The sequence below is a fragment of the Oncorhynchus nerka genome, linkage group LG2 (assembly GCF_034236695.1).
Source record: "Oncorhynchus nerka isolate Pitt River linkage group LG2, Oner_Uvic_2.0, whole genome shotgun sequence".
Taxonomy (NCBI): Eukaryota; Metazoa; Chordata; class Actinopteri; order Salmoniformes; family Salmonidae; genus Oncorhynchus; species Oncorhynchus nerka.
The window spans coordinates 20,799,131-20,822,917 of NC_088397.1; the positions used below are offsets into that span (position 1 = coordinate 20,799,131).

At 44.1% G+C, this 23,787-nt stretch overlaps 3 protein-coding genes across 3 annotated transcripts in view; 2 read left to right on the forward strand and 1 right to left on the reverse strand.

The window, feature by feature from the left end:
- The first annotated feature begins 31 nt into the window (after positions 1 to 31).
- Positions 32 to 2,858, forward strand: LOC115120096 (tumor necrosis factor ligand superfamily member 11-like). The gene is made up of 2 exons (XM_029648993.2): positions 32 to 439; positions 1,553 to 2,858. The coding sequence occupies exons 1-2, from the start codon at positions 290 to 292 to the stop codon at positions 2,180 to 2,182; spliced, it is 780 nt and encodes a 259-aa protein (XP_029504853.2). The 5' UTR covers positions 32 to 289; the 3' UTR covers positions 2,183 to 2,858.
- Positions 2,859 to 5,351: 2,493 nt separating this feature from the next.
- Positions 5,352 to 8,230, forward strand: LOC115120097 (coiled-coil domain-containing protein 122). Its single transcript, XM_065021502.1, has 5 exons — positions 5,352 to 5,375; positions 5,563 to 5,739; positions 5,885 to 6,283; positions 6,445 to 6,561; positions 6,829 to 8,230. The coding sequence occupies exons 1-5, from the start codon at positions 5,352 to 5,354 to the stop codon at positions 6,973 to 6,975; spliced, it is 864 nt and encodes a 287-aa protein (XP_064877574.1). The 3' UTR covers positions 6,976 to 8,230.
- The window catches only part of LOC115120091 (ephrin-A2-like), a 30,836-nt gene continuing 14,399 nt past the window's right edge, over positions 7,351 to 23,787 (reverse strand). The window contains exons 3-5 of the mRNA XM_065024467.1: positions 10,961 to 11,295; positions 10,054 to 10,119; positions 7,351 to 8,497 (exon numbers count right to left, since the gene is read on the reverse strand). Coding sequence (XP_064880539.1) covers positions 8,364 to 8,497; positions 10,054 to 10,119; positions 10,961 to 11,295 — 535 coding nt within the window. The 3' untranslated portion in view covers positions 7,351 to 8,363. The remainder of the gene's footprint in view (positions 8,498 to 10,053; positions 10,120 to 10,960; positions 11,296 to 23,787) is intronic.

A 23,787-nucleotide genomic window follows, 5' to 3' on the forward strand; every position in this document is an offset into this window, starting at 1 on the left:
AAGAGTGTTGTTGAATGCTGGGATATGTAGTCATAAATGATGTTTTTCGCACAGTATTTTACAACAGCACCCCTGGTGGTGTTAAAAAGCTATTTAAATTAATCTGTAATCTGATTGGTCCTCAAAGAGGGGGGTACTAAACTGAGAAAACCACCTCTTAACAACTTGTATTGGTAATGAGAATACGCTGAAATACAAACATATCTCGCGGAAAGCATAGACTAACATTGGGTCTGTATTTATGAAACAGTGGATATTTAACGTTCAGTATTAAACGGATCTTTATGAAATGGAAAGCAGTCTGCCAAGATTTCAGCAGCTCAGGAGAACAGAAGCAACTTCAAACAGAACTCTTATTGGTACCGTCGTTTTCATGGGATTACTTCAAGTGGTATCAAGTGTTGCTGTAGTACTTCACTTGACAGGTCATCTTCAACAGGTAAGGAAATCATAATAATACAAGTCCTGATGCATAGGTCTCTTAGATTGGATAATATCAAGAGTCTCCTCTAAAAATGGTCATAAAATCTATGTAATTCTATAGCACCAAGTTGTATTTTGTAAGAAAAAAAGTTATTGTCATAACAGTTTGCAGGTGCTGCAAGAAAATGATTATATACAATGATTGCCACAAATACACATTTGTAATCCATTTCAAGTGGTTGATCTCTCACCACAACATCTATAACACATTACACTTCAAATAGAGGCAAAGTGTTTCATATTGTATGGACGGTTTTTACTGGCTATTGCATCTTATGGCTTACAATGTAGCCTTATGTTTTACAAGAGAGCAACAAGTCAAAATAAAAGTTTATTGGTTTACACAGATTTGCAGATGGTATCGCAGGTGCAGCGAAATGCTTGTGTTTTTAGCTCCAACAGTACAGTAATACCTAACAATACAAAACAATATACACATAATCCAAAAAGTAAAAAGAAAGAAATGAAGAAATATCAGAATGAACAATGTCAGAGTCCGGAATATAAATATGTATATTGGTGTGTAGGGACAGTATATGAATAGAGAAGGTGTGTACAGCACTAGTTATATAGGATGAGCCTTGACTAGAATACAGTATATACTGTACATATAAAGTGACCTAGTGGCCTCATGGGTGGAATGTTATTCATATTTTTCATAAATAATAAACTTTGTTTCAAAAAACCTGCAGAAAATCCGATGTTTCTATGTCAAACAGTTTTGTTATATTTCAGTCTTCTGTGATGTATATAAAGGTTAATATTCAAATGCAAACTCAAAATGTAATACATTTCAACTCTATATCTGACATGGTGCAGGTGTCTTCTTTTTAAGCCCACAACCATGTGTGTGAAGGTGTATACTTGTTTCAAAGTAGATTTGTTTAAAGACTACCAAAAATACACTGTGTGACCCTGATTTAGCCCACTGCAGTAAAAAAGTTTAAGTGACAAGTGGTCAATAACTCTATAAATGTGTCTCTAACAGCAGTGTATCGATGCCCAATGAGGGATTTGGGCTGCTGTGACCTCTAACCTCTCTTGCCGCTGTCTCTGTTGGCAACTTCAGGTCACCCAGACCGGACCAGCCCTAGTTGAGACTTCGGACGACCTACAGAGAGGGGAGTCACAGAGGTGCCCAAAAAAACCCAGGGAGGTCATACCATCAGCCCACCTGCCCATTCAGCCTCCCAGTGGGCACATCCAGAGAGATATCCAGAACACCATGATCCACTGGGACCACGCCCATGGACACCTGTCCAAGATCGGGTACCATGACGGCAGGATCCTAGTCCGCGAGGGAGGCCTGTACTACATCTATGCCAAAACCTGCTTCAGGTACTACGACCAGGTAGAGGAGTCACTGTTGGAGTCTGGGTCTCATGCTCCAGGGAGAAAAGGGGCTTCAGCAGAGCCTAGCATTCACAGAGAAGATGGGGCCGGGGCTGGTGCCCTTCTTATACAATACGTGTTCCACGAGCGTCACAGTCACAGTGCCCCCCTCAGGCCAGCTGTGCTGATGAAAAGCGGCAGCACCAAGCACTGGCAGAGGGGCCACTACCACATGTGTTGTCAGCAGCAGGGAGGGGCTTTCCCCCTGGGGCCCGGGGACAGTATCTACGTCAGCGTGTCCAACTCCTGGCTGCTGGACCCGGAAGCTGAGGGAAGCTACTTCGGGGCCTTCAGAATCAGCAGATGAAGAATGAGGAAGCAGACCCAGGGCAATTAATTGATGAATTAGTAACTGATATCTCTTTAATCCCATTCCCAGCTCAGGGCTGTAGATGAGGTGGAATTCATACCTGTTAGGTAGCTGAACTGTCTGCATATGGAATAGATTTTTGTATTTTTATACTGTGAAAACAAACTGAATTTGGCTCACTTTGAACTTAGTTTTATGAAGTTTTCAATATTTATGTATTTTCTGATGTCTCTCGTATTCAATTCTGTGTTCAGTTTTTTGTGTGTTTCTAGAACATTCCAATAAAGCCATATACACTTGTAAAAATACAGGAGAGGGATTATAAATGCTCTGTTATTATCACCAATATTGCCATGCTTCAATCCATGTCATAGGAAAACAGGGATACCATTAGACCATTACGTTTCACCCTGAGACGGTTTACCTCAGCACATCTCTGAAAACTTGACACTGTCTCAGGCGTATGAGCGCAGGGCGCCACGATTTTATGTGCTTTCTGTGGTTAGAAGGGAATAACTCCAGTTAGTGATGCATGCTGGGAGTGCTGTGTCATGCACATTTAGAGGCCCCCTACTCTCCTTACTCATTCCCTGATTTCACTGACCCCTATAGTTCTGCCCCTCCCCCACCTCGCCTCATGTCTCTGATTTAAAATGAAATGAGATACTCTTTTGTTGACGTGTAATGTCATTACTATGCTCAGTTTGCCTTCTTCACGTGAAAATCCATTTGCGAAGTGAGGAATCGATCTGTCCATGCTTGGATTAGAACAATTCAACACACACACCATGTTTCCCTTGAAAGCTTTCTTCACTCGTATGTCATTTCCATGTCAAAGCCTGCATTATAACGCCACCTAACTACACCATCTCAGCTCTACAGTTGCACTGCTAAGAGAGCATTAAAGTTATCCACTGAAACAAAGATTGTTTCATTTGTTTTCAGTCTGGCATATAGCTGGCACTGTTCTTTAACCTATCGGAAAATGGGCAACAATAGCACACGAATCAGCTCGGCTTTCAAAAAGAGGTTTCATTTGTAAAACTGCTGATGCAAGCACTCAAATTACTATACTTCAAATCAGTAGAGGCTGCTGAGGGGAGGACGGCTCATAGTAATGTCTGGAACGGAGTGAATGGAATGGCATCAAACACATGGAAACCTCAGTATTCACCCCAAAACACAGGTAGCCCAAATATCAGCAGATGAGATGAATAAAAGGGTATTCATGTAGTTGACCACCCACAGCCAACAACCCCTGTTCTAGGGCTATTAATGGTATTTAAAAGATCAACATTGTATGAAATAAAAAATTAACATAGCTATGTTCTACTGTATCTCCATCCATCCCCTCTTCACTGTCTCTCTTCCTATTTTGAGGAAGGATGGAGTGGACAAAATAATAGCAACAGATACTTCTAGTTAATGTTTTATTTACACAATGCAGACTAGGGTAAAAACAGGAACACCTGTGACCTAGTAAAAACCCTCTCTTTGGCACACGTGTTGTAGTGCTGATGAAACACAGGGAATGAGAGACAATGTCAGGGAACCAGACAGGAAATAGTTGTGGTTATATTGAGTCACAGATAGAGGGAGGGATTGGAAGGAGGGAGGGATTGGAGGAAGGGAGGGACAGTAGGAGGGAGGGAAGGAGGCAGGGAGGGGAAGCACCCTGTTGAGTCATACATACAGTTTATCCTGTTGTGTCTATGGGACTGAGACTGAGATTGAGTGAGGAGGGCTCTATTTAATCAAACACACATGAGAAATTCAAACGCCGAAAAAGTGCATAGGATGTAATGGCGCAATAGTCTATAAGACCATGATGTTCACTGCAGCACATACGTTTTGTTTTCATAACTGGTTACGGGGCACCGGCACACACCTGTACCTATTATGTACACCGTAAACTTGTCTCAATAAAGCCACAAGACTCAGAAACCACAGCAGCACTTCAGCATCTGGAGGCAAACATGTTAACAATAATAGCCCAGTGTTTTCCCTATACCTAAGCATTCAACCACAAATGGGGAACGCCAACTGTCATCACGTTCAAACAATTTGCTCTTTTTAGTGCGCAAACAAATACAAACAACAAATAAAATATTTACATCCACCAGCACAAATAACAGTCAGGTCCTGTGCTAGTAAATCAAGTCTATCGGCTATTGTTTAGCTAATGGTGGGTCCCTCACCCGCCTTCACAGCCAAATCCTACTGGGTCATGGCTTTATGGGCTGCATGGGCCTGGGAAAGAAACCTTGTTTTGTTCATCTGGATGGTCGCAATACATTTCCAGTAGGCTGCACAAAAACTGAAAGGACTTGATCCCATCACACACGCGCACGTGGAAGCGTAATGGGGATGTTTCAGTACTAGCTTCCTTATATCCTTCCTATATTCATGTTTTAGTAAGGAAACAAAATGAGTGACTTGAGTACATATCCTGGAGGTCTGCTGTGTGCAAGCAAATAGCCTACAGACACATTTTCTCCATAACTGCCGTCTTCTCATATCATAAATGATGTTTAGAAAGGTATAGAGAGAGCGAGAGAGAGAATGGTCTCTACATTATTCGTTAACCCTAAAACACCACTTGTGGATCTAACCAGTAGGCTATGGCCTCACACTGGGAACAAAGAAACATGTAAATACACATAGCTGACATCTATACTGTCTCATACCACCAGAAACCACAGGGACAAGTCCCTGTCATTTATCACATACAAATTATGTATAGAATCAAATCCGGACATCTGGCAATCCATTGTAAAATAAATGTATACAAAAACTAGGGCTACATTTCCTTTAGTTTACTTCACTGACTAATGGATTTGAATAACAATCACTATTTATTTCCCCTACATTTTGTGTGGGAAGGGCACAAATGAACATTTCTCCAATATCTGGAAAATGAAGATGAGCCACTCAATTCAATGGAACTCTTTGGGTGTGTCCGAACTTGTGGTTTCTTTAATGGTTTAATTCTTAACATAAGTATATTGTTTTACTCGGCAAAGGTGAAGTCAGTCAATATGGGGCGTATTGGGGGAATCACACCGGAAACCCCCCACCGGAAACGTCCGCCAGGCCAAGAGAGCGCACGTGCTGAGCTGAGCGCGAAAACCAACTCTGTTTCGCGCTCAACAACAAACGTGTCAACATGGCCAACTCTGCTGGGATGACGGTGGAAAATGGCAAGAAAACATATAGCAAATTCCCTATAAAATGTTGGACTATCTGTATTATCTTGGGAAGCTTTGCTAAAACAGCAGCAAAGTAGGCCTAAAGTTGTTGGGGGTGGAGATACTAAAGAGTTAATGTTTGTAGGACTACAACTAGCTAATTTAGGAAGCTAACGTTAGCTAGCTTAGCTAATAACAAACCACCTTCTTTCTTCAGACGTGACAGGGTCCCTTCCATGTATTGCTGTAGAGACACATGGAGGGCCTGACTTCTCTCTAACACAAGCTTTAGAAGAAGTCTCACAACAAGGATATGCCCAGATTGTGGCCCTCCGGGAGAAACAACAAGTGCTCAGCTCTCTCCAGGTGAATCTCTCCTTACCTGCTAACACACTGACCAGTAACTGTAATTATTGCTGCTTAAATTAAATATATTTTCCTTGCAACATTAATATCAGAACATTTGTTTTAACACTCAGTGTAAAGCAATGTTGTTTTCATCTGCTACCAGGCCATACTATCAGACATCGAGAAGAAAGGCAAAGAAGCTGAAGTGGAGTTAAAATCCAACGTGAGGCAGATTCTCATCCTGGAGGGTGAGATGGAACACCTGCAGCGACACATGCAAGACCTGGGCTTGCGTTCCGTCACCGTCTACAATGAAAACACAGAGCTCCGACTGCTGATCGAGGAAGAAGAGGACAACTTTAGCCGTGTGCTGGCCGGTTACAACACCTACCGGAACAAGATGGAGGGCCACCGGACAGCCGTCTTGCAAGCGGAGAGCCAGACGAGGGCTCACAGGGAGCTAGTGGAGAAGAGGGCTCTGGTCAGAGTGCTCACAGAGAGGAGAGAGGAGCTGAGGGCCGACCTGGAGAACCCAGAGGGGAACGCTGTGAAGCAGGCACAGGTCAGAGCAGCTGAGGAACCAGTGTAGATGTTGACAGATTACAGTCATATGGGATATGTTAAAAAATAATAATAATTGGTCCTGCGATCCCTGTCTTCTCCAATTCGTCTGGTCGCAAGTTGTTATCGTGAATCAATAATAAAACTGCAATCTCTTGACAGAAAGAGTTGGATGACATGAGGGGGCAGATCTCAGACCGGAGGAAGATGGTGACTGAGAGAAGAGAGCTCATCCTGAAGGAGTTTGAGAGTCACACACTGATCAAGAAGCATATCGAGGTACGGTAGTGAATCCCTATTGTCTGATGCTCACTTACCCCCCTTTTCCTCTAATCCAACAGAAAAGAACTCACTCCAGACAGTGATTGTCAGATAAAGACTCACCATGTACAGTATTCATAATAAGAATAACTATTTATTTATCTGGTACCTTTCGAACATGCAACTCAAAGTGTTGTACATACAAAAAGGAAAGAAATGCAGGACAATGTCAACAAAAATCAAAAAGTACAATATCTGTTTAAAACCCAAGTGTGTTGTTCTCAGATCCAGAACAGACGGTACGATGCCATCGTGAAGCGTCTCCACTGCCAACTAATGAAGGCCCAGTCCGGCCACAGGCAGTTGTCTGATGATATCTACCACATGGAGAGAGAGATCCAGGACCTCAAGAGACACCTCGAGGTGCCATAAGTTAGCATTCTGGTTCATAAAACTGTATGTTTTGTAGTATGACCTAAGGCTAGGAGTTTTCCCTAACCAAGACATACTTCAGGCACTAGTGTAGGTCTGTGCATGACAGTTTTGTTGCTGTTCATTTTATTTTTTTTACACTTTTCTCTCTCATAGTTTTTTCAGTGAAAGTAATGAATTGGAAAGCCATTAAACAAAAACATGTCTTTACAGAAAACTCCCTTTCCCTCCCCATTATAAATAACTTGGGTTTCCCCCTGAATTTTAGAGGTAAAACTGTGACACTCACTGACCAGCAGAGGGCAATGGTGTCAACCAATTAAGAAATAGCAACTATTCCTGTGTTACTGTATAGAAGACAATAATCACTGTCAGTCACTTTGTAGACAAAACAATATTTATTGGTGTGTTTCTCTCCTGTTTCTCATCATCTTGACAAAAACAACAGATCAGAACAGGAGACAAACTGATGAGATGGAGACGTGAAGGAAACCTTTTATACATTAAACCATGGCAGGGATCGCCTTAGCGTAAATGCTGTACATGATAGAACCAACTACCGGATTACACACACTAAGACACGCAACATCAGAGGAACAGAATACTGAGTCATCATCAACAGTTTTAGGGTTAGAGAATAAAGTAGGGACCAAAATTTCCTTTCTCTCTCTTTCTCTCTCCCTCCCTCTCTCTCTCTCTCACACATATTAATAATTGATGGTGCTTTTAAACGGAACAAAAATAAGATGAAACAGGGTAGAAACGTGTCAGTGTTCTTGTTTGTTTCCCGACATTAAAGAAGTCTCGGTCCCCAGAGACTCTCTTTCTTTCTCTCTCCTTTGTTTATTTCCCTCTCCACTTCCTTCTCCTCTTCGCTCTGTGGGCTGGGGGTTGCAGCAGTAAATATAGTTGAGTCATTTCTCTGTCCATCAGAAGGCTTCTGAGTGTCAGATCAGAATCTGCACTTTGGAAGTCTAATTAACTGTCCATTTCAAATATAACCATGACATCATCTGTAGGACCAACTTCAATTAAATTATATGTGATCATGTAAACATAACAGAAACACCATCAGTTTAGTCAGTTCAGTCCAGATTCACAGTGGTCAGGCATGCGTGTGTCCAGCCTCGTACCACCACCCCCCATCCATGTCCCTTCAGACACCCAAGGGGGGTTAGGGTTAAGTTTAGACTAGGGGCTCATCATCCATTAATTAGCCCAGGGGCTGTAAATGCTTGTCCTGGGGGCCCACAGTGGTTTTTAATCCAGGACTGAAAGAGAGTTTCTCCCTGAGCGTGTGGGAGTTTGAGGGACAGCCAGCCAGGCAGTCCTACAGGCAGTCTTCCAGCAAAGACTCTGGTCTAGGTCTTGCTCCAGTGTAGGGGGGGTCACAGCGATGAGAGGAAGCCCAGTAGCAGTGAGGCCAGGCTGGGTATTAGGGCTGGGGCTAGCAGGGACTCTGGGCTCCAGTCTGCAGCTCCATCAGTCAGAAAGGGCTCTGGAGAGTCAAACCCTGAACTGCCTGGAACAGACAGAGAGAATGACAGCATGATTCAACAGAGAGTGAAAACACTGAAGTCTGAACAGACAGAAAGAAAACAACAGAACGGAGAGGACAGAAAACATCTGAAAGGAGAGATGGGACAGAATCGAACAGAGAGAAAGAGAAGGCCAGAACCATCTGAAAGGAGAGATGGGACAGAATAGAACAGAGAGAAAGAGAAGGCCAGAACAATCTGAAAGGAGAGATGGGACAGAATAGAACAGAGAGAAAGAGAAGGCCAGAACAATCTGAAAGGAGAGATGGGACAGAATAGAACAGAGAGAAAGAGAAGGCCAGAACCATCTGAAAGGAGAGATGGGACAGAATCGAACAGAGAGAAAGAGAAGGCCAGAACCATCTGAAAGGAGAGATGGGACAGAATCGAACAGAGAGAAAGAGAAGGCCAGAACCATCTGAAAGCGGAGAGAAAATTATAGAAGCATTTGAAAGTAGAGTGAAAGAAATCTAAACAACCAGCTGATTAGAGACAGAGAACAACAGAATGGAGAGACAATTACTAAAATAGACAGAAAATAATAATAAGAAAGTGTTCCAGATACATGTCTCTATTCATGTCTCTATTAGGAACTACATTTAAAGGAGAGGAGTCATGTCTCTATTAGGAACTACATTGAAAGGAGAGGAGTCATGTCTCTATTAGGAACTACATTTAAAGAAGAGGAGTCATGTCTCTATTAGGAACTACATTTAAAGAAGAGGAGTCATGTCTCTATTAGGAACTACATTGAAAGGAGAGGAGTCATGTCTCTATTAGGAACTACATTTAAAGGAGAGGAGTCATGTCTCTATTAGGAACTACATTTAAAGGAGAGGAGTCATGTCTCTATTAGGAACTACATTTAAAGAAGAGGAGTCATGTCTCTATTAGGAACTACATTTAAAGGTGAGGAGTCATGTCTCTATTAGGAACTACATTTAAAGAAGAGGAGTCATGTCTCTATTCGGAACTAAATTTAAAGGAGAGGCGTCATGTCTCTATTAGGAACTACATTGAAAGGAGAGGAGTCATGTCTCTATTAGGAACTACATTTAAAGGAGAGGAGTCATGTCTCTATTCGGAACTACATTGAAAGGAGAGGAGTCATGTCTCTATTAGGAACTACATTGAAAGGAGAGGAGTCATGTCTCTATTCGGAACTACATTTAAAGGAGAGGAGTCATGTCTCTATTAGGAACTACATTGAAAGGAGTGGAGTCATGTCTCCATTAGGAACTAAATTTAAAGGAGAGGAGTCATGTCTCTATTAGGAACTACATTTAAAGGAGAGGAGTCATGTCTCCATTAGGAACTAAATTTAAAGGAGAGGAGTCATATCTCTATTAGGAACTACATTTAAAGGAGAGTCATGTCTCTATTAGGAACTACATTTCAAGGAGAGGATTCATGCCTCTGTTAGGAACTAAATTAAATGGAGAGGAGTCATGTCTATTTTGGGTACTTAACTTAAAGGAGAGGAGTCATGTCTCTGTGTGTGTATTTGTGTGTGTGTATGTGTAGTTAGAGCGTGACTTACCTGGGGGTCTGACATACACCTTCAGCCTCAGACACGGCCTCCCTACATGGTTGGGATGAGGAGACGCTGACAGAGAGAAAGAGGGAGGGAAAGAAAATGAGATGGAGATAGTTTCTATGTCGGTTACGCCACTGTGAATGGGGTTCAGGTTAGACCTGGGTGATCCCACTACATCTGGTGTCCATGGGGTTGAAAGGGAGACACACACACACACACACACACACACACACACACACACACACACACACACACACACACACACACACACACACACACACACACACACACACACACAGTGAGAGGATAAGAAGAGCTAAGTTTGACCTCAGGGCAACATAAAAATTTGCCACTCAGAGGAAATAACCACGACCCTTCCTCTGCCCTCTCTCCCTCCCTCTACGTTTCTCTCATTCCTCCTCTTCTCTCTCTCCTCATAGCAGTAGTAATAGATATACTAGTAGTTGTACTGTAGCAGTAAGAGGAGTAAATCCTAACTTACATTGAAGTCAAGAATTGTACTTCGTCATGCATTCATGTCAAATTCGACTTAAATGGACGTTTCGACTCACCCCATAATATGTTGTTGTTGTACTGCAGTACTACGACATATTTCTCACATTTATAGTAGTAGTACTGTAGTAATACAAGATATTACTCACATGTATAGTAGTAGGACTGTAGTAGTACAATATATTGCTCACATTTATAGTAGTAGTACTGTAGTAGTACAAGATATTACTTACATTTATAGTGGTAGTACTGTAGTAGTACAAGATATTACTCACATTTATAGTCGTAGTACTGCAGTAGTACAACATATTTCTCATATTTATAGTGGTAGTACTGTAGTAGTACAAGATATTGCTCACATATTAGTTATATTGTAGTGGTACGATATATTACGCACAGATATAGTAGTATTCATGTCCTGGCCTGAACTCGAAGCCCAGGGAGAAAGGCGTAAACAGCTGGAACTTTTCTGAGAAGCGCAGGGGACCGTCAGGACCGGTAGGACGGTTGCACTCCCAGCGTTTGAACCCCCTCATCCTGTGTTGACAGGAAGTGTATCCTTCGTGGTTGACCATGAACAGGATATAGCGTTCCATTCGACCGTGAGCCGGAGGGCCGTTGGTGTAGAATGGACAGTAGATGTCGAGGTAGTCATTTATATTGACCGCAACCCTGTAGTCATGGTGGAACCTAGACCGCAACACAACAACATGGTTAAAACACTGCCACAACACAACCACAGGGTTAGGATGGATTTACACTGCTTTCTCTTTCCATCTAGCTGTCTCTCTCTGTCTCTCTCTCTCTCTCTCCTTGCTTCTGTTTCTCTCTCTCCCACTCCTCATATCTCTCTCCAACTCCCTGTCCTCCACCATCTATATCCTCTATCCCCTCATATCTCCCCTCTCCCCATCTGTTGTCTCTCTGTAAGCATTAATCAGAGTGCTCAACCACCGTGACCAAGCAGATACACACACACACACACACACACACACACACACACACACACACATGCATGTGGGTCTTTCTATAAATAATGAGGCCAGTGTGACATTGGGCAAAACATTTCTAAATGGTTTGAAACAAGATCAAAAGGATTTTCATGCAGTTCCACATCTATACTTAGAGGAATAAAAGGGAATACATGCAAATGATCCCATTACTCCACCTATACAACAACACAGGACTATACATCCTGTAAGTAGCTCATTACTCCACCTATACAACAACACAGGACTAGGACTATACATCCTGTAAGTAGCTCATTACTCCACCTATACAACAACACAGGACTAGGACTATACATCCTGTAAGTAGCTCATTACTCCACCTATACAACAACACAGGACTAGGACTATACATCCTATAAGTAGCCCATTACTCCACCTATACAACAACACAGGACTAGGACTATACATCCTGTAAGTAGCCCATTACTCCACCTATACAACAACACAGGACTAGGACTATACATCCTTTAAGTAGCCCATTACTCCACCTATACAACAACACAGGACTAGGACTATACATCCTTTAAGTAGCCCATTACTCCACCTATACAACAACACAGGACTAGGACTATACATCCTGTAAGTAGCCCATTACTCCACCTATACAACAACACAGGACTAGGACTGTACATCCTTTAAGTAGCCCATTACTCCACCTATACAACAACACAGGACTAGGACTATACATCCTGTAAGTAGCCCATTACTCCACCTATACAACAACACAGGACTAGGACTATACATCCTGTAAGTAGCCCTTTACTCCACCTATACAACAACACAGGACTAGGACTATACATCCTGTAAGTAGCCCATTACTCCACCTATACAACAACACAGGACTAGGACTATACGTCCTTTAAGTAGCCCATTACTCCACCTATACAACAACACAGGACTAGGACTATACATCCTTTAAGTAGCCCATTACTCCACCTATACAACAACACAGGACTAGGACTATACATCCTGTAAGTAGCCCATTACTCCACCTATACAACAACACAGGACTAGGACTATACATCCTGTAAGTAGCCCATTAATCCACCTATACAACAACACAGGACTAGGACTATACATCCTGTAAGTAGCCCATTACTCCACCTATACAACAACACAGGACTAGGACTATACATCCTGTAAGTAGCCCATTACTCCACCTATACAACAACACAGGACTAGGACTATACATCCTGTAAGTAGCCCATTAATCCACCTATACAACAACACAGGACTAGGACTATACATCCTGTAAGTAGCCCATTACTCCACCTATACAACAACACAGGACTAGGACTATACATCCTGTAAGTAGGGTTCATACAGACACTGGCAAGTCTAATTCAAGGATGTTCAGGGACGCTTTCAAGTGTCCTTTTCGAGGATGTCAACAATGTTAAACAATTGTATAATTTATATAATTGTACATATAGGGCCTAATACAGAACCCCCGTCCACCCAAAAAAGTGCAAAAGAAAAAGTATATAAAAAAAAAAAGTATATATAATTAGAATATTGATATTGCCGGAGTCTCCCTCCAGTCCGGAGCTGCCGGAGTCTCCCTCCAGTCGGGAGCTGCCGGAGTCTCCCTCCAGTCGGGAGCTGCCGGAGTCTCCCTCCAGTCGGGAACTGCCGGAGTCTCCCTCCAGTCCGGAGCTGCCCGGAGTCTCCCTCCAGTCGGAGTCTCCCTCCAGTCGGGAGCTGCCGGAGTCTCCCTCCAGTCGGGAGCTGCCGGAGTCTCCCTCCAGTCGGGAACTGCCGGAGTCTCCCTCCAGTCCGGAGCTGCCGGAGTCTCCCTCCAGTCGGGAGCTGCCGGAGTCTCCCTCCAGTTCGGAGCTGCCGGAGTCACCCTCCGGTCCGGAGCTGCCGGAGTCTCCCTTCAGTCCAGAGGCGCTACTCACTCCAGACTCGGCCATCAGTCCAGTGGCGTCCTCCAGTCCGGGGTCGACGGTGAGGGTTCCCGCTCTACATGCATTACCGAAGTGGGCCGAGCCAGAATTGGAGCGGAGCCGGCACCGCAGAGTAATGCCCACCCTGACCCTCCCCTATAGGTTCAGGTTTTGCGGCCGGAGTACGCACCTTTGGGGGGGGGGGGGGTGTACTGTCACGCCCTGACCGTAGATTGCTATATGTTTCTATTGTTGTTTGGTCAGGGTGTGATTTGGGTGGGCATTCTTTGTTTGTATGTCTAGGTTTTTGTATTTCTATGTTTCGGCCGTAGTATGGTTCTCAATCAGGGACAGCTGTCTATCGTTGTCTCTGATTGGGAATCATACTTAGGTAGCCTGTTTTTCCACTTTATTTGTGGGTAGTTGTATTTCTGTTTAGTGTTTGTTTCACCTTGCAGGACTGTTTCGGGTTTCCCTTTTGTTATTTTTGTCTTCAGTGTTCAGTTCCTTAAAATAAAGATGAACACGTATCCCGCTGCATTTTGGTCTGACGATTCCTCTTCTTCCGATGAAAGCCGTTACAGTAGCCATATTCTAGTACTTGAATTTCTGAGCTCCGAATTCATGTTCAAGTGGGCTACTTCAAGCCCCTTGTCGTTTAAAATGGCAGGTGTAACATGGAAAATAAAATGGATTTGTCATGTTATTTCATTACTAGATCATGTTGTGAATAAGCCCACTAGGCTATGTAATTTGTCGTCATTATATGCAGAATAATTAATAGGAATAGTGTTGGGTGTTGCGCAATAGTCTATCTTACACAATTGCGCACAGCTAGACTCAGGAATGAGACACCAAAATATTCTGGACCTACAGTACCAGTCAAAGGTTTGGACACCTACTCATTCAAGGGTTTTTCTTTATTTTTACTATTTTCTACATTGTAGAATAATAGTGAAGACATCAAAACTATGAAATAACACATATGGAATCATGTAGCAACCCAAAAAGTGTTCTTTGAAGTAGTCAACCTTTGCCTTGATGACAGCTTTGCAAGCTCTTGGCCTTGTAGTGTATGATCCCCCCTTATACTCTATCTTAATGTAATGACATGAAATAAATGTGTTATCAATGACTTATTAACAAGTTGTCCAGTATAAGAAATCCTCACTGGTACCCTAGTTTATAGAAAGACCCGTGTGTGTGTGCTTCATTGTGTGTGTGTGCTTCATTGTGTGTGTGTGCTTCATTGTGTGGGCGTGTGTGTGAAGGGTTTAGGTTGTGAGGATTTCTTCTCTAAAACAGAAACACAGCTTTTCTCCTCCAGTGGCCAAACTTTGCCCCCCACCGATCTAGAAATAGGCATCCGCTCAGGGGGAAACACACACATCAAGCGACGCCCATAGTGTAGCAGCTCTGTTCCACTCTTTCCGTTTTCAACCTTGAGAATGAAGACCAATAGTAAAATGGGAAGATCTACACACATAGCTGGCCGGTCAAAAAAATGCAACTCTCTAGCCTCATTGGGTTTCAAATAATCATATTTTTATTTGGTTAATTTACTACCATTTATGTTCTTGACATTGCGAGCTATTCACTGGTGGAGATGTAAAAGCAATCTGAATAAGGGCTGGATTCAATCCAATCGCGCATTACACGCAATGTTCCCACATTGCTCAATCGGAAATTACCTTTAAATGCCTGTCACGTCCTGACCATAGAAAGCTTTTATTTTCTATGGTAGAATAGGTCAGGGCGTGACTGGGGGGTTGTTCTAGTTTATATTTTCTATGTGGGGTTCTAGGTTTATTTTCTATGTTGGTGATTTGTATGATTCCCAATTAGAGGCAGCTGGTTGTTGTCTCTAATTGGAGATCATACTTAAGTAGCATTTTTTCGACCTGTGGGTTATGGGATATTATTTATGTTTAGTTGCCTGTTAGCACTGCATTGTCGTCACAGTTCGTTTATTCTTCATTGTTTAGTTTCACTTTCTAAGTTTCACTTTCTAATAAATCATGTGGAACTCTACGTACGCTGCTCCTTGGTCCGACATTCATTCCAACGAACGTGACAGAATATCCCATCAACAAAGGACCAAGCAGCGTGCCCGGGAGGAGATCAGGGAGAGAACATCCTGGACTTGGGATGAATTAATGGCAGGAGACAAGAGCCATGGAAGCAGGCGGAAGCAACGAAGGAGGGACAGCGACGAAGTCGGGGAGGAAGGCCACAGAAACCCCAATACATTTTTTGGGGGGGATCACATGGAGCAGTCGGCGGTGCCGAGGAGTGAACCAGAGCCAGTCTGGGAAAAAAGGGAGAATTTGGAGGAGAGAGAAATGGGAAAGTTGTTGAGTTGGTGAAGGATGCACGGATTTTGCCCGAAGGAACGTGTTGTCAGTTTGGTGCCACCTGAGTCAGCTCTCCATACTCGTCCTGAGAAGTGTGTTAAAGTTCCGGAACAATTGATGCCGGCTATACGCACCAGGTCTCCAGTGCACCTTCACAGCCCGGTACGTCCTGTGCCTGCTCCTCGCACTCTCCCTCAAGTGCGTGTCCCCAGTCCGGTACGTCCTGTGCCTGCTCCTCACACTTTCCCTGAAGTGCGCCTCCCCAGTCCAGTACGTCCTGTTCCTTCTCCCCGCACTCGCCCTGAAGTGCGTATCATCAGTCCGGTGCCACCTGTACCTGCCCCACGCATCAGGCTTCCAGTGCACCTCCCCAGTCCAGTACGTCCTGTGCCTGCTCTGCGCACTCGCCCTGAAGTGCGTGTCACTAGTCCGGTGCCATCTGTACCGGCCCCACATATCAGGCGTCCAGTGCGCCTCCCCAGTCCAGTACATCCTGTGCCTGCTCTGTGCGCTCGCCCTGAGGTGCGTGTCACCAGCCCGGTACCACCAGTGCCGGCCCCACGCACCAGGCTTCCTGCGACGACACCCAGTCCAGAGCTTCCGGCGACAGTTCTCAGTCCAGAGCTTCCTGCGACAGTTCCCAGTCCAGAACTTCCTGCGACAGTTCCCAGTCCAGAGCTTCCGGCGACAGTTCCCAGTCCAGAGCTTCCTGCGACAGTTCCCAGTCCAGAACTTCCGGCGACAGTTCCCAGTCCAGAGCTTCCTGCGACAGTTCCCAGTCCAGAACTTCCGGCGACAGTTCCCAGTCCAGAGCTTCCTGCGACAGTTCCCAGTCCAGAACTTCCTGCGACAGTTCCCAGTCCAGAACTTCCGGCGACAGTTCCCAGTCCAGAGCTTCCGGCGACGTTTCACAGTCCGGAACCTCCTGAGACGGTCCATGGTCCGGAACCTCCTGTCACGTCCTGACCATAGAAAGCTTTTATTTTCTATGGTAGAGTAGGTCAGGATGTGACTGGGGGGTTGTTCTAGTTTATATTTTCTATGTGGGGTTCTAGGTTTATTTTCTATGTTGTGATTTGCATGATTTCCAATTAGAGGCAGCTGGTTATCGTTGTCTCTAATTGGAGATCATACTTAAGTAGCATTTTTTCCACCTGTGGGTTATGGGATATTATTTATGTTTAGTTGCCTGTTAGCACTGCATTGTCGACACGGTTTATTTATTCTTTATTGTTTCGTTTTTTTTCTAAGTTTCACTTTCTAATAAATAATGTGGAACTCTACTTACGCTGCACCTTGGTCCGACATTTATTCCAACGAACGTGACAATGCCAAGCGTGTTTCAATGTGCGAACGGATTGAATCCCGGCCTAAGTATATTCGGTTACATACCCAATATTGGGGGTGAGTTAGAGAGAGTAGCCTAACAGGGATGATTGAGATAGTAACAGGACTGACTGACTATTGTAACTGGACTGATTGAGATAGTAACAGGACTGACACTATTGTAACTGGACTGATTGAGATAGTAACAGGACTGACTGACTATAACAGGGATGATTGGATGGCTTACATTATTGATAGAGATATTGACAGCACTAATCGAGATAGTAACATGATTGATAGAGATATTGACAGCACTAATCGAGATAGTAACATGATTGATAGAGATATTGACAGCACTAATCGAGATAGTAACATGATTGATAGAGATATTGACAGCACTAATCGAGATAGTAACATGATTGATAGAGATATTGACAGCACTAATCGAGATAGTAACATGATTGATAGAGATATTGACAGCACTAATCGAGATAGTAACATGATTGATAGAGATATTGACAGCACTAATCGAGATAGTAACAGCACTAATTATAAATAATTATATAAAGCTAAAGAGACTTAAAGCGTATAAATAAATATTTTTCTTGTTAACAAAATAGAGTGTTGGGCAGAAGGGTAAGCTATATTCTGAATAATTCACATTAAACACACACACACACACACACACACACACACACACACACACACACACACACACACACACACACACACACACACACACACACACACACACACACACACACACACACACACACACACACAGGGTAAGCTCTTGTGTGAATTATTCAGGTCAGCCAAACTGTTGCTGCTGTTGGCTGTGCTGTGTAGCTGTTTCATATTTAATGGTCCTTTTGATGTGTATTAATTAACTACTGCTAGCTCTGCTGTTTCACTTCCTTTAAACACACACACACACACACACACACAAAGACACACCTCCTTAGCCCGTGGGCCTAATGGCGAGATGAAAGAGAGGAAAGAGGAGGAGGACGGGGGAGGAAGAGAGACTAACTAACCCTCAACTAACTGATACAGGAGTAGCTAGGAGAGGTTGTGTCGTTAAGAAGCGATGTGTGTGTGTTCCTCTGGCGCTCTCATTTTAATCCTTGTATAGGGGTTGTGGTGGGAATCTGCACACCATGCTAAATCGATACACACCCTTTCACTTTAAAGAGAGTGTGTGCTTGTGTGTGTCCACCTTAGTATGCAGCTCAGACTCAGACATAGCGGGGGAATATTTGGACTGGGGGGTTACATAAGACAGACACTTGAGTGGTTTTGACCTTGGTTACAACCCCCTCATACACACACACACACACAAGCACACAGTCACACACACACACAATCAGTCACACACACAGTCTCACACACACAGTTACACACATAGTCACACACACACACACTCGCACAGTACACACACACACACACTGAACTTTATTTTAAGCACTGAGTGCATACATGAAGGCAGTGTGTGTGTGTTAATGTAGATTAAGAGCCTGAAAGAGGACACATTGAACTGAGGGAAACAGGGGACCATATCCTTTATTCCCCCCTTCTCTCTATTCTTGCCTTCCCCTCCTTTTCCTCTAGGTCTTATCATTCCCCTTCTCTTTCCATGACCCTCTCCACTTTCCCGCCATCTCCTTCTCTCCTCCATATCCTTCTCTTTCTCCTTCTCTTTCCTCCTCTTCTCTTCCATCCATCTCCTTCTCTTTCCTCCTCTTCTCTTCCATCCATCTCCTTCTCTTTCCTCCATATCCTTCTCTTTCCTCCTTCTCTTCCCTCCTTCTTTTCCCTCCATATCCTTCTCTTCCCTCCTTCTTTTCCCTCCATATCCTTCTCTTTCCTCCATATCCTTCTCTTTCCTCCATAACCTTCTCTTTTTTCCATATCCTTCTCTTTCCTCCTTCTCTTCTCTTCCCTCCTCTTTCCTCCTTCTCTTCTCTTTCCTCCATCTCCATCTCTTTCCTCCATATCCTTCTCTTTCCTCCTTCTCTTCTCTTCCCCCCTCTTTTCCCTCATCTCCTTATCTTCCCTGCATCTCCTTCTCTTTCCTCCATATCCTTATCTTCCCTCCTTCTCTTTCCTCCATCTCCTTCTCTTTCCTCCTTCTCTTCTATTCTCTTCCCTCCTTCTCTTCTCTTCTCTTTCCTCCTTCTCTTCTCTTCCCTCTTCTTTCCTCCTTCTCTTCTCTTTCCTCCTTCTCTTCCCTCCATCTCCTTCTCTACCCTCCATCTCCTTCTCATTCCTCCATCTTCTGTTTTCTTATCAGTTGTCCTTCCTCTTCTCTAAACAGTTCCTTTTCACCATCTCTCACTCCATCCCTCAGTAAAAAAGATCAGACAGGCTGTTTGCTCTCTCTCTCCCTCTCACTCCCCCTCTCTCTTTCTCTCTCTCTCTTTCTGGCAGGATGACAGCTCTCACTCGTCCCAGGGCAGGCCCTTATGTAAACAGCCCCATCGCACTCAGGCTGTGTGTGTGTGTGTGTGTGTGTGTGTGTGTGTGTGTGTGTGTGTGTGTGTGTGTGTGTGTGTGTGTAACCCTCTCATTACCATATCAAAGCCTGTGATCGCTCCTCTCCTCCCAGTGTTAGAGTGGCATATTAATAGTTGTGTAGGTTAAACTTCCAGATAAAGCAGGCTGATGAAGGTTAGCTCCCTCTGTTTGAAAGAGTTCACTTACTTGCATTTCCCTGCGGTGTGTGTGTGTGTGTGTGTGTTTGTCGATTGAAGAATATGATACAGGACTGGGCTTTGATTGGCTGACAGATTTGATTGGCTGACAGATTCATCTTTTGATTGGTCCTACCCCGAGGCTCTCAGATGACCTTCAGCAACTTTCTCAACTTTTTTTCTCATCCAGCACTTCTCTCCTCTCATATCCCTCTACAGTCTCCTCTCATATCCCTCTACACTCTCCTCTCATATCCCTCTACACTCTCCTCTCACATCCCTCTACACTCTCCTCTCATATCTCTCTACACTCTCCTCTCATATCTCTCTACACTCTCCTCTCATATCCCTCTACACTCTCCTCTCATATCCCTCTACACTCTCCTCTCACATCCCTCTACACTCTCCTCTCATATCCCTCTACACTCTCCTCTCATATCCCTCGACACTCTCCTCTCATATCCCTCTACACTCTCCTCTCATATCCCTCTACACTCTCCTCTCATATCCCTCGACACTCTCCTCTCACATCCCTCTACACTCTCCTCTCACATCCCTCTACACTCTCCTCTCATATCTCTCTACACTCTCCTCTCATATCCCTCTACACTCTCCTCTCACATCCCTCTACACTCTCCTCTCATATCTCTCTACACTCTCCTCTCATATCTCTCTACACTCTCCTCTCATATGCCTCTACACTCTCCTCTCATATCCCTCTACACCAGGGGTGGGCAAACTTTTTGACTCGCGGGCCACAATGGGTTCTAAAATTTGACAGAGGGGCCGGGCCAGGAGCATTTGGAGGGAGTGTTTGGGCCGGATATACTAAAGCATTAAATGTAGTGTGTGCAAACCTCATAGCACAGGAAGAACACTACAACCCAATTTATTAACTGTCTTTCAAATGTGAAAAATAGCCCTTATCAGTTAATAAATTTGATAAATTTAAATTTAAAAATTTAATAAATTTAAATTTATTAAACTTTCCATATGCATTTTTTCATAACACAGCAGAAAAACTCACCATTTCAGTGGGAACAGTGTTGTTGGTCTCCCTTTTTTGCCAGTGCATCAAAGTCTGGAGTTAGTTTTGTTGTGGCAATTCTCAGGACAGATCTGAGGTGTTGGTCAGTTAACTTGGATCTGTGATGGGCTTTGTTGATTTTCATGACGCTAAACGTCTGCTCACACACGTAGGTCGAGCCAAACAACACCAGCATCTTCTGCACCGTCCTCCGGAGGTTTGGAAACGCGGTCTCGTTAAGTGAAGCGTAAAAGTCATTCAGTTTAAGAGACTTGAACTTCTCCTTTGAGACGGAGTCAGACTGAAGATCGATCAGTTCCAATTGCAGCTCCTGCGGTGCTGATTCGGGGTCTTGTGACAGGGGACAGGACACCAGTTGAAGTGACTTGTCAATTTTTTCAAAATCACAGAACCGACGACGGCAAAATTCTCTGTGCAGATCGTCCAGTGATTTGCAGTATTTCTTCGCATTTCGGGCGGCCTCTTTCTGCACGGCTAGTGTGGGGAAATGTGCGAAAGATTTGTTTGACATTTGCCTGGAGAATAAAACCAGCTTGGATTTGAAGGCTCTCACATTTGTGTACATGTCGTGCGCAAACTGATCTTTCCCCTGTAGCTTCACGTTCAGCTCATTCATGTGTGAAAATATGTCCACAGCAAACGCAAAGTCACAAAGCCAGTTTGTGTCGCTCAGCTCGGGGAATTCTTCGGATTTCCCCATTAAATTAAAAAATGAGCGAATCTCGTCTTTGAGCTCCCAGACTCGTTGAAACACTTTCCCCAAACTTAACCAGCGGACGTGAGAGTGGTAAATTAGGTCCTGGTGATCCGCATTAGTTTCTTCAAGGAACATAATGAACTGACGATGATTAAGTCCCCTTGCTCGTATGAAGTTAACAAGTTTTACAACTGGATCCACGACGTGATTAAGCTGCAATACAGACTTACACAGAGACTCCTGATGAATGATGCAGTGAAGTAAAATAACATCCTGGTCAGGGTTTTCTTCTTTCACTTTATCCTGGATTCTTTTCAGCAGCCCAATGTTTTTTCCAGTTAAATTTGGCGATCCATCCGTGGTGACATTGGCAAGTTTACTCCAAGGTAGCTTCATTCTCTCGATGACAGCAGACACCTGTTCATATAAGTCCTCTCCTCGCGTTTTCCCTTACAGTGATTCCATGCTCAAAAGCTCCTCCGTTATCTCAAAACTGTCGTTAATCCCTCGGATAAAAATTAGGAGCTGAGCAGTGTCTTTTATGTCGTTACTTTCATCCAGTGCTAGTGAATATAACTTAAAGGACTCCGCCTTTTTGTTTAACTCGCTGACTATATCTTCGTCAATCAGTTCCACGCGGCGAGTCACTGTCCTGCGTGCTAAACTGATTTTTTCAAACTTGGCTTTGCTCTCCGGACACAAGAGACCTGCTGTCTCTACCATGCACTCTTTCAAAACTCGCCTTCGGAGAAAGGCTTGCTAGCCTTTGCTAATTTGAATGCCAGCAAATAACTTGCCTTGGTACTTGACTCTTGAATTGCAGTTTGTCGGTGAAAAAGTTCTGTTGACTCTGTAAATTAGCTGCCAACCTCTGAGCAGTAGCCGCCCGTTCTTGTGTTGACTGCTTGCTAGCATAGTTTGCATGCTTCGTGGCAAAGTGACGGCTGATATTGTACTCTTTGAAAACCGCAACAGCTTCTTGGCATATCAGACATACAGCCGTTGATCGGACTTCAGTGAAGAAGTATTTTGTTGTCCACTCCTTATTAAACACTCGGCATTCGCTGTCCACTTTCCTTCTCTTTGGTCCGCTCATTTTCACAGAAGGGCTTAATGGTGACGTGAAACGAAGTGAAAATTAAAGTGAAATAAAGAGAAATACGCGCCACTCCAACAACGGTCAATGTGTTTTGAGTGCGCCATCTATTGGGGAAACGTGGGCATTGCAGGGAAAGGGGAAAAAAGGAGGTTTTTACTATAATTTGGACAAGTTCGGCGGGCCGGATTAAAAAGCCTAACGGGCCGTATGTGGCCCGCGGGCCGTAGTTTGCCCATGTCTGCTCTACACTCTCCTCTCACATCCCTCTACACTCTCCTCTCATATCCCTCGACACTCTCCTCTCACATCCCTCTACACTCTCCTCTCACATCCCTCTACACTCTCCTCTCATATCTCTCTACACTCTCCTCTCATATCCCTCTACACTCTCCTCTCACATCCCTCTACACTCTCCTCTCATATCCCTCTACACTCTCCTCTCACATCCCTCTACACTCTCCTCTCATATCCCTCTAAACTCTCCTCTCATATCCCTCTACACTCTCCTCTCACATCCCTCTACACTCTCCTCTCATACCCCTCTACACTCTCCTCTCATATCCCTCTACACTCTCCTCTCACATCCCTCTACACTCTCCTCTCATATCCCTCTACACTCTCCTCTCACATCCCTCTACACTCTCCTCTCATATCCCTCTACACTCTCCTCTCATATCCCTCTACACTCTCCTCTCACATCCCTCTACACTCTCCTCTCATATCCCTCTACACTCTCCTCTCATATCCCTCTACACTCTCCTCTCATATCCCTACACTCTCCTCTCATATCCCTCTACTCTCCTCTCATATCCCTCTACACTCTGCTCTCACATCCCTCTACACTCTCCTCTCATATCCCTCTACACTCTCCTCTCACATCCCTCTACACTCTCCTCTCATATCCCTCTACACTCTCCTCTCATATCCCTCTACACTCTCCTCTCACATCCCTCTACACTCTCCTCTCATATCTCTCTACACTCTCCTCTCACATCCCTCTACACTCTCCCTCTCATATCCCTCTACACTCTCCTCTCATATCCCTCTACACTCTCCTCTCATATCCCTCTACACTCTCCTCTCACATCCCTCTACACTCTCCTCTCAT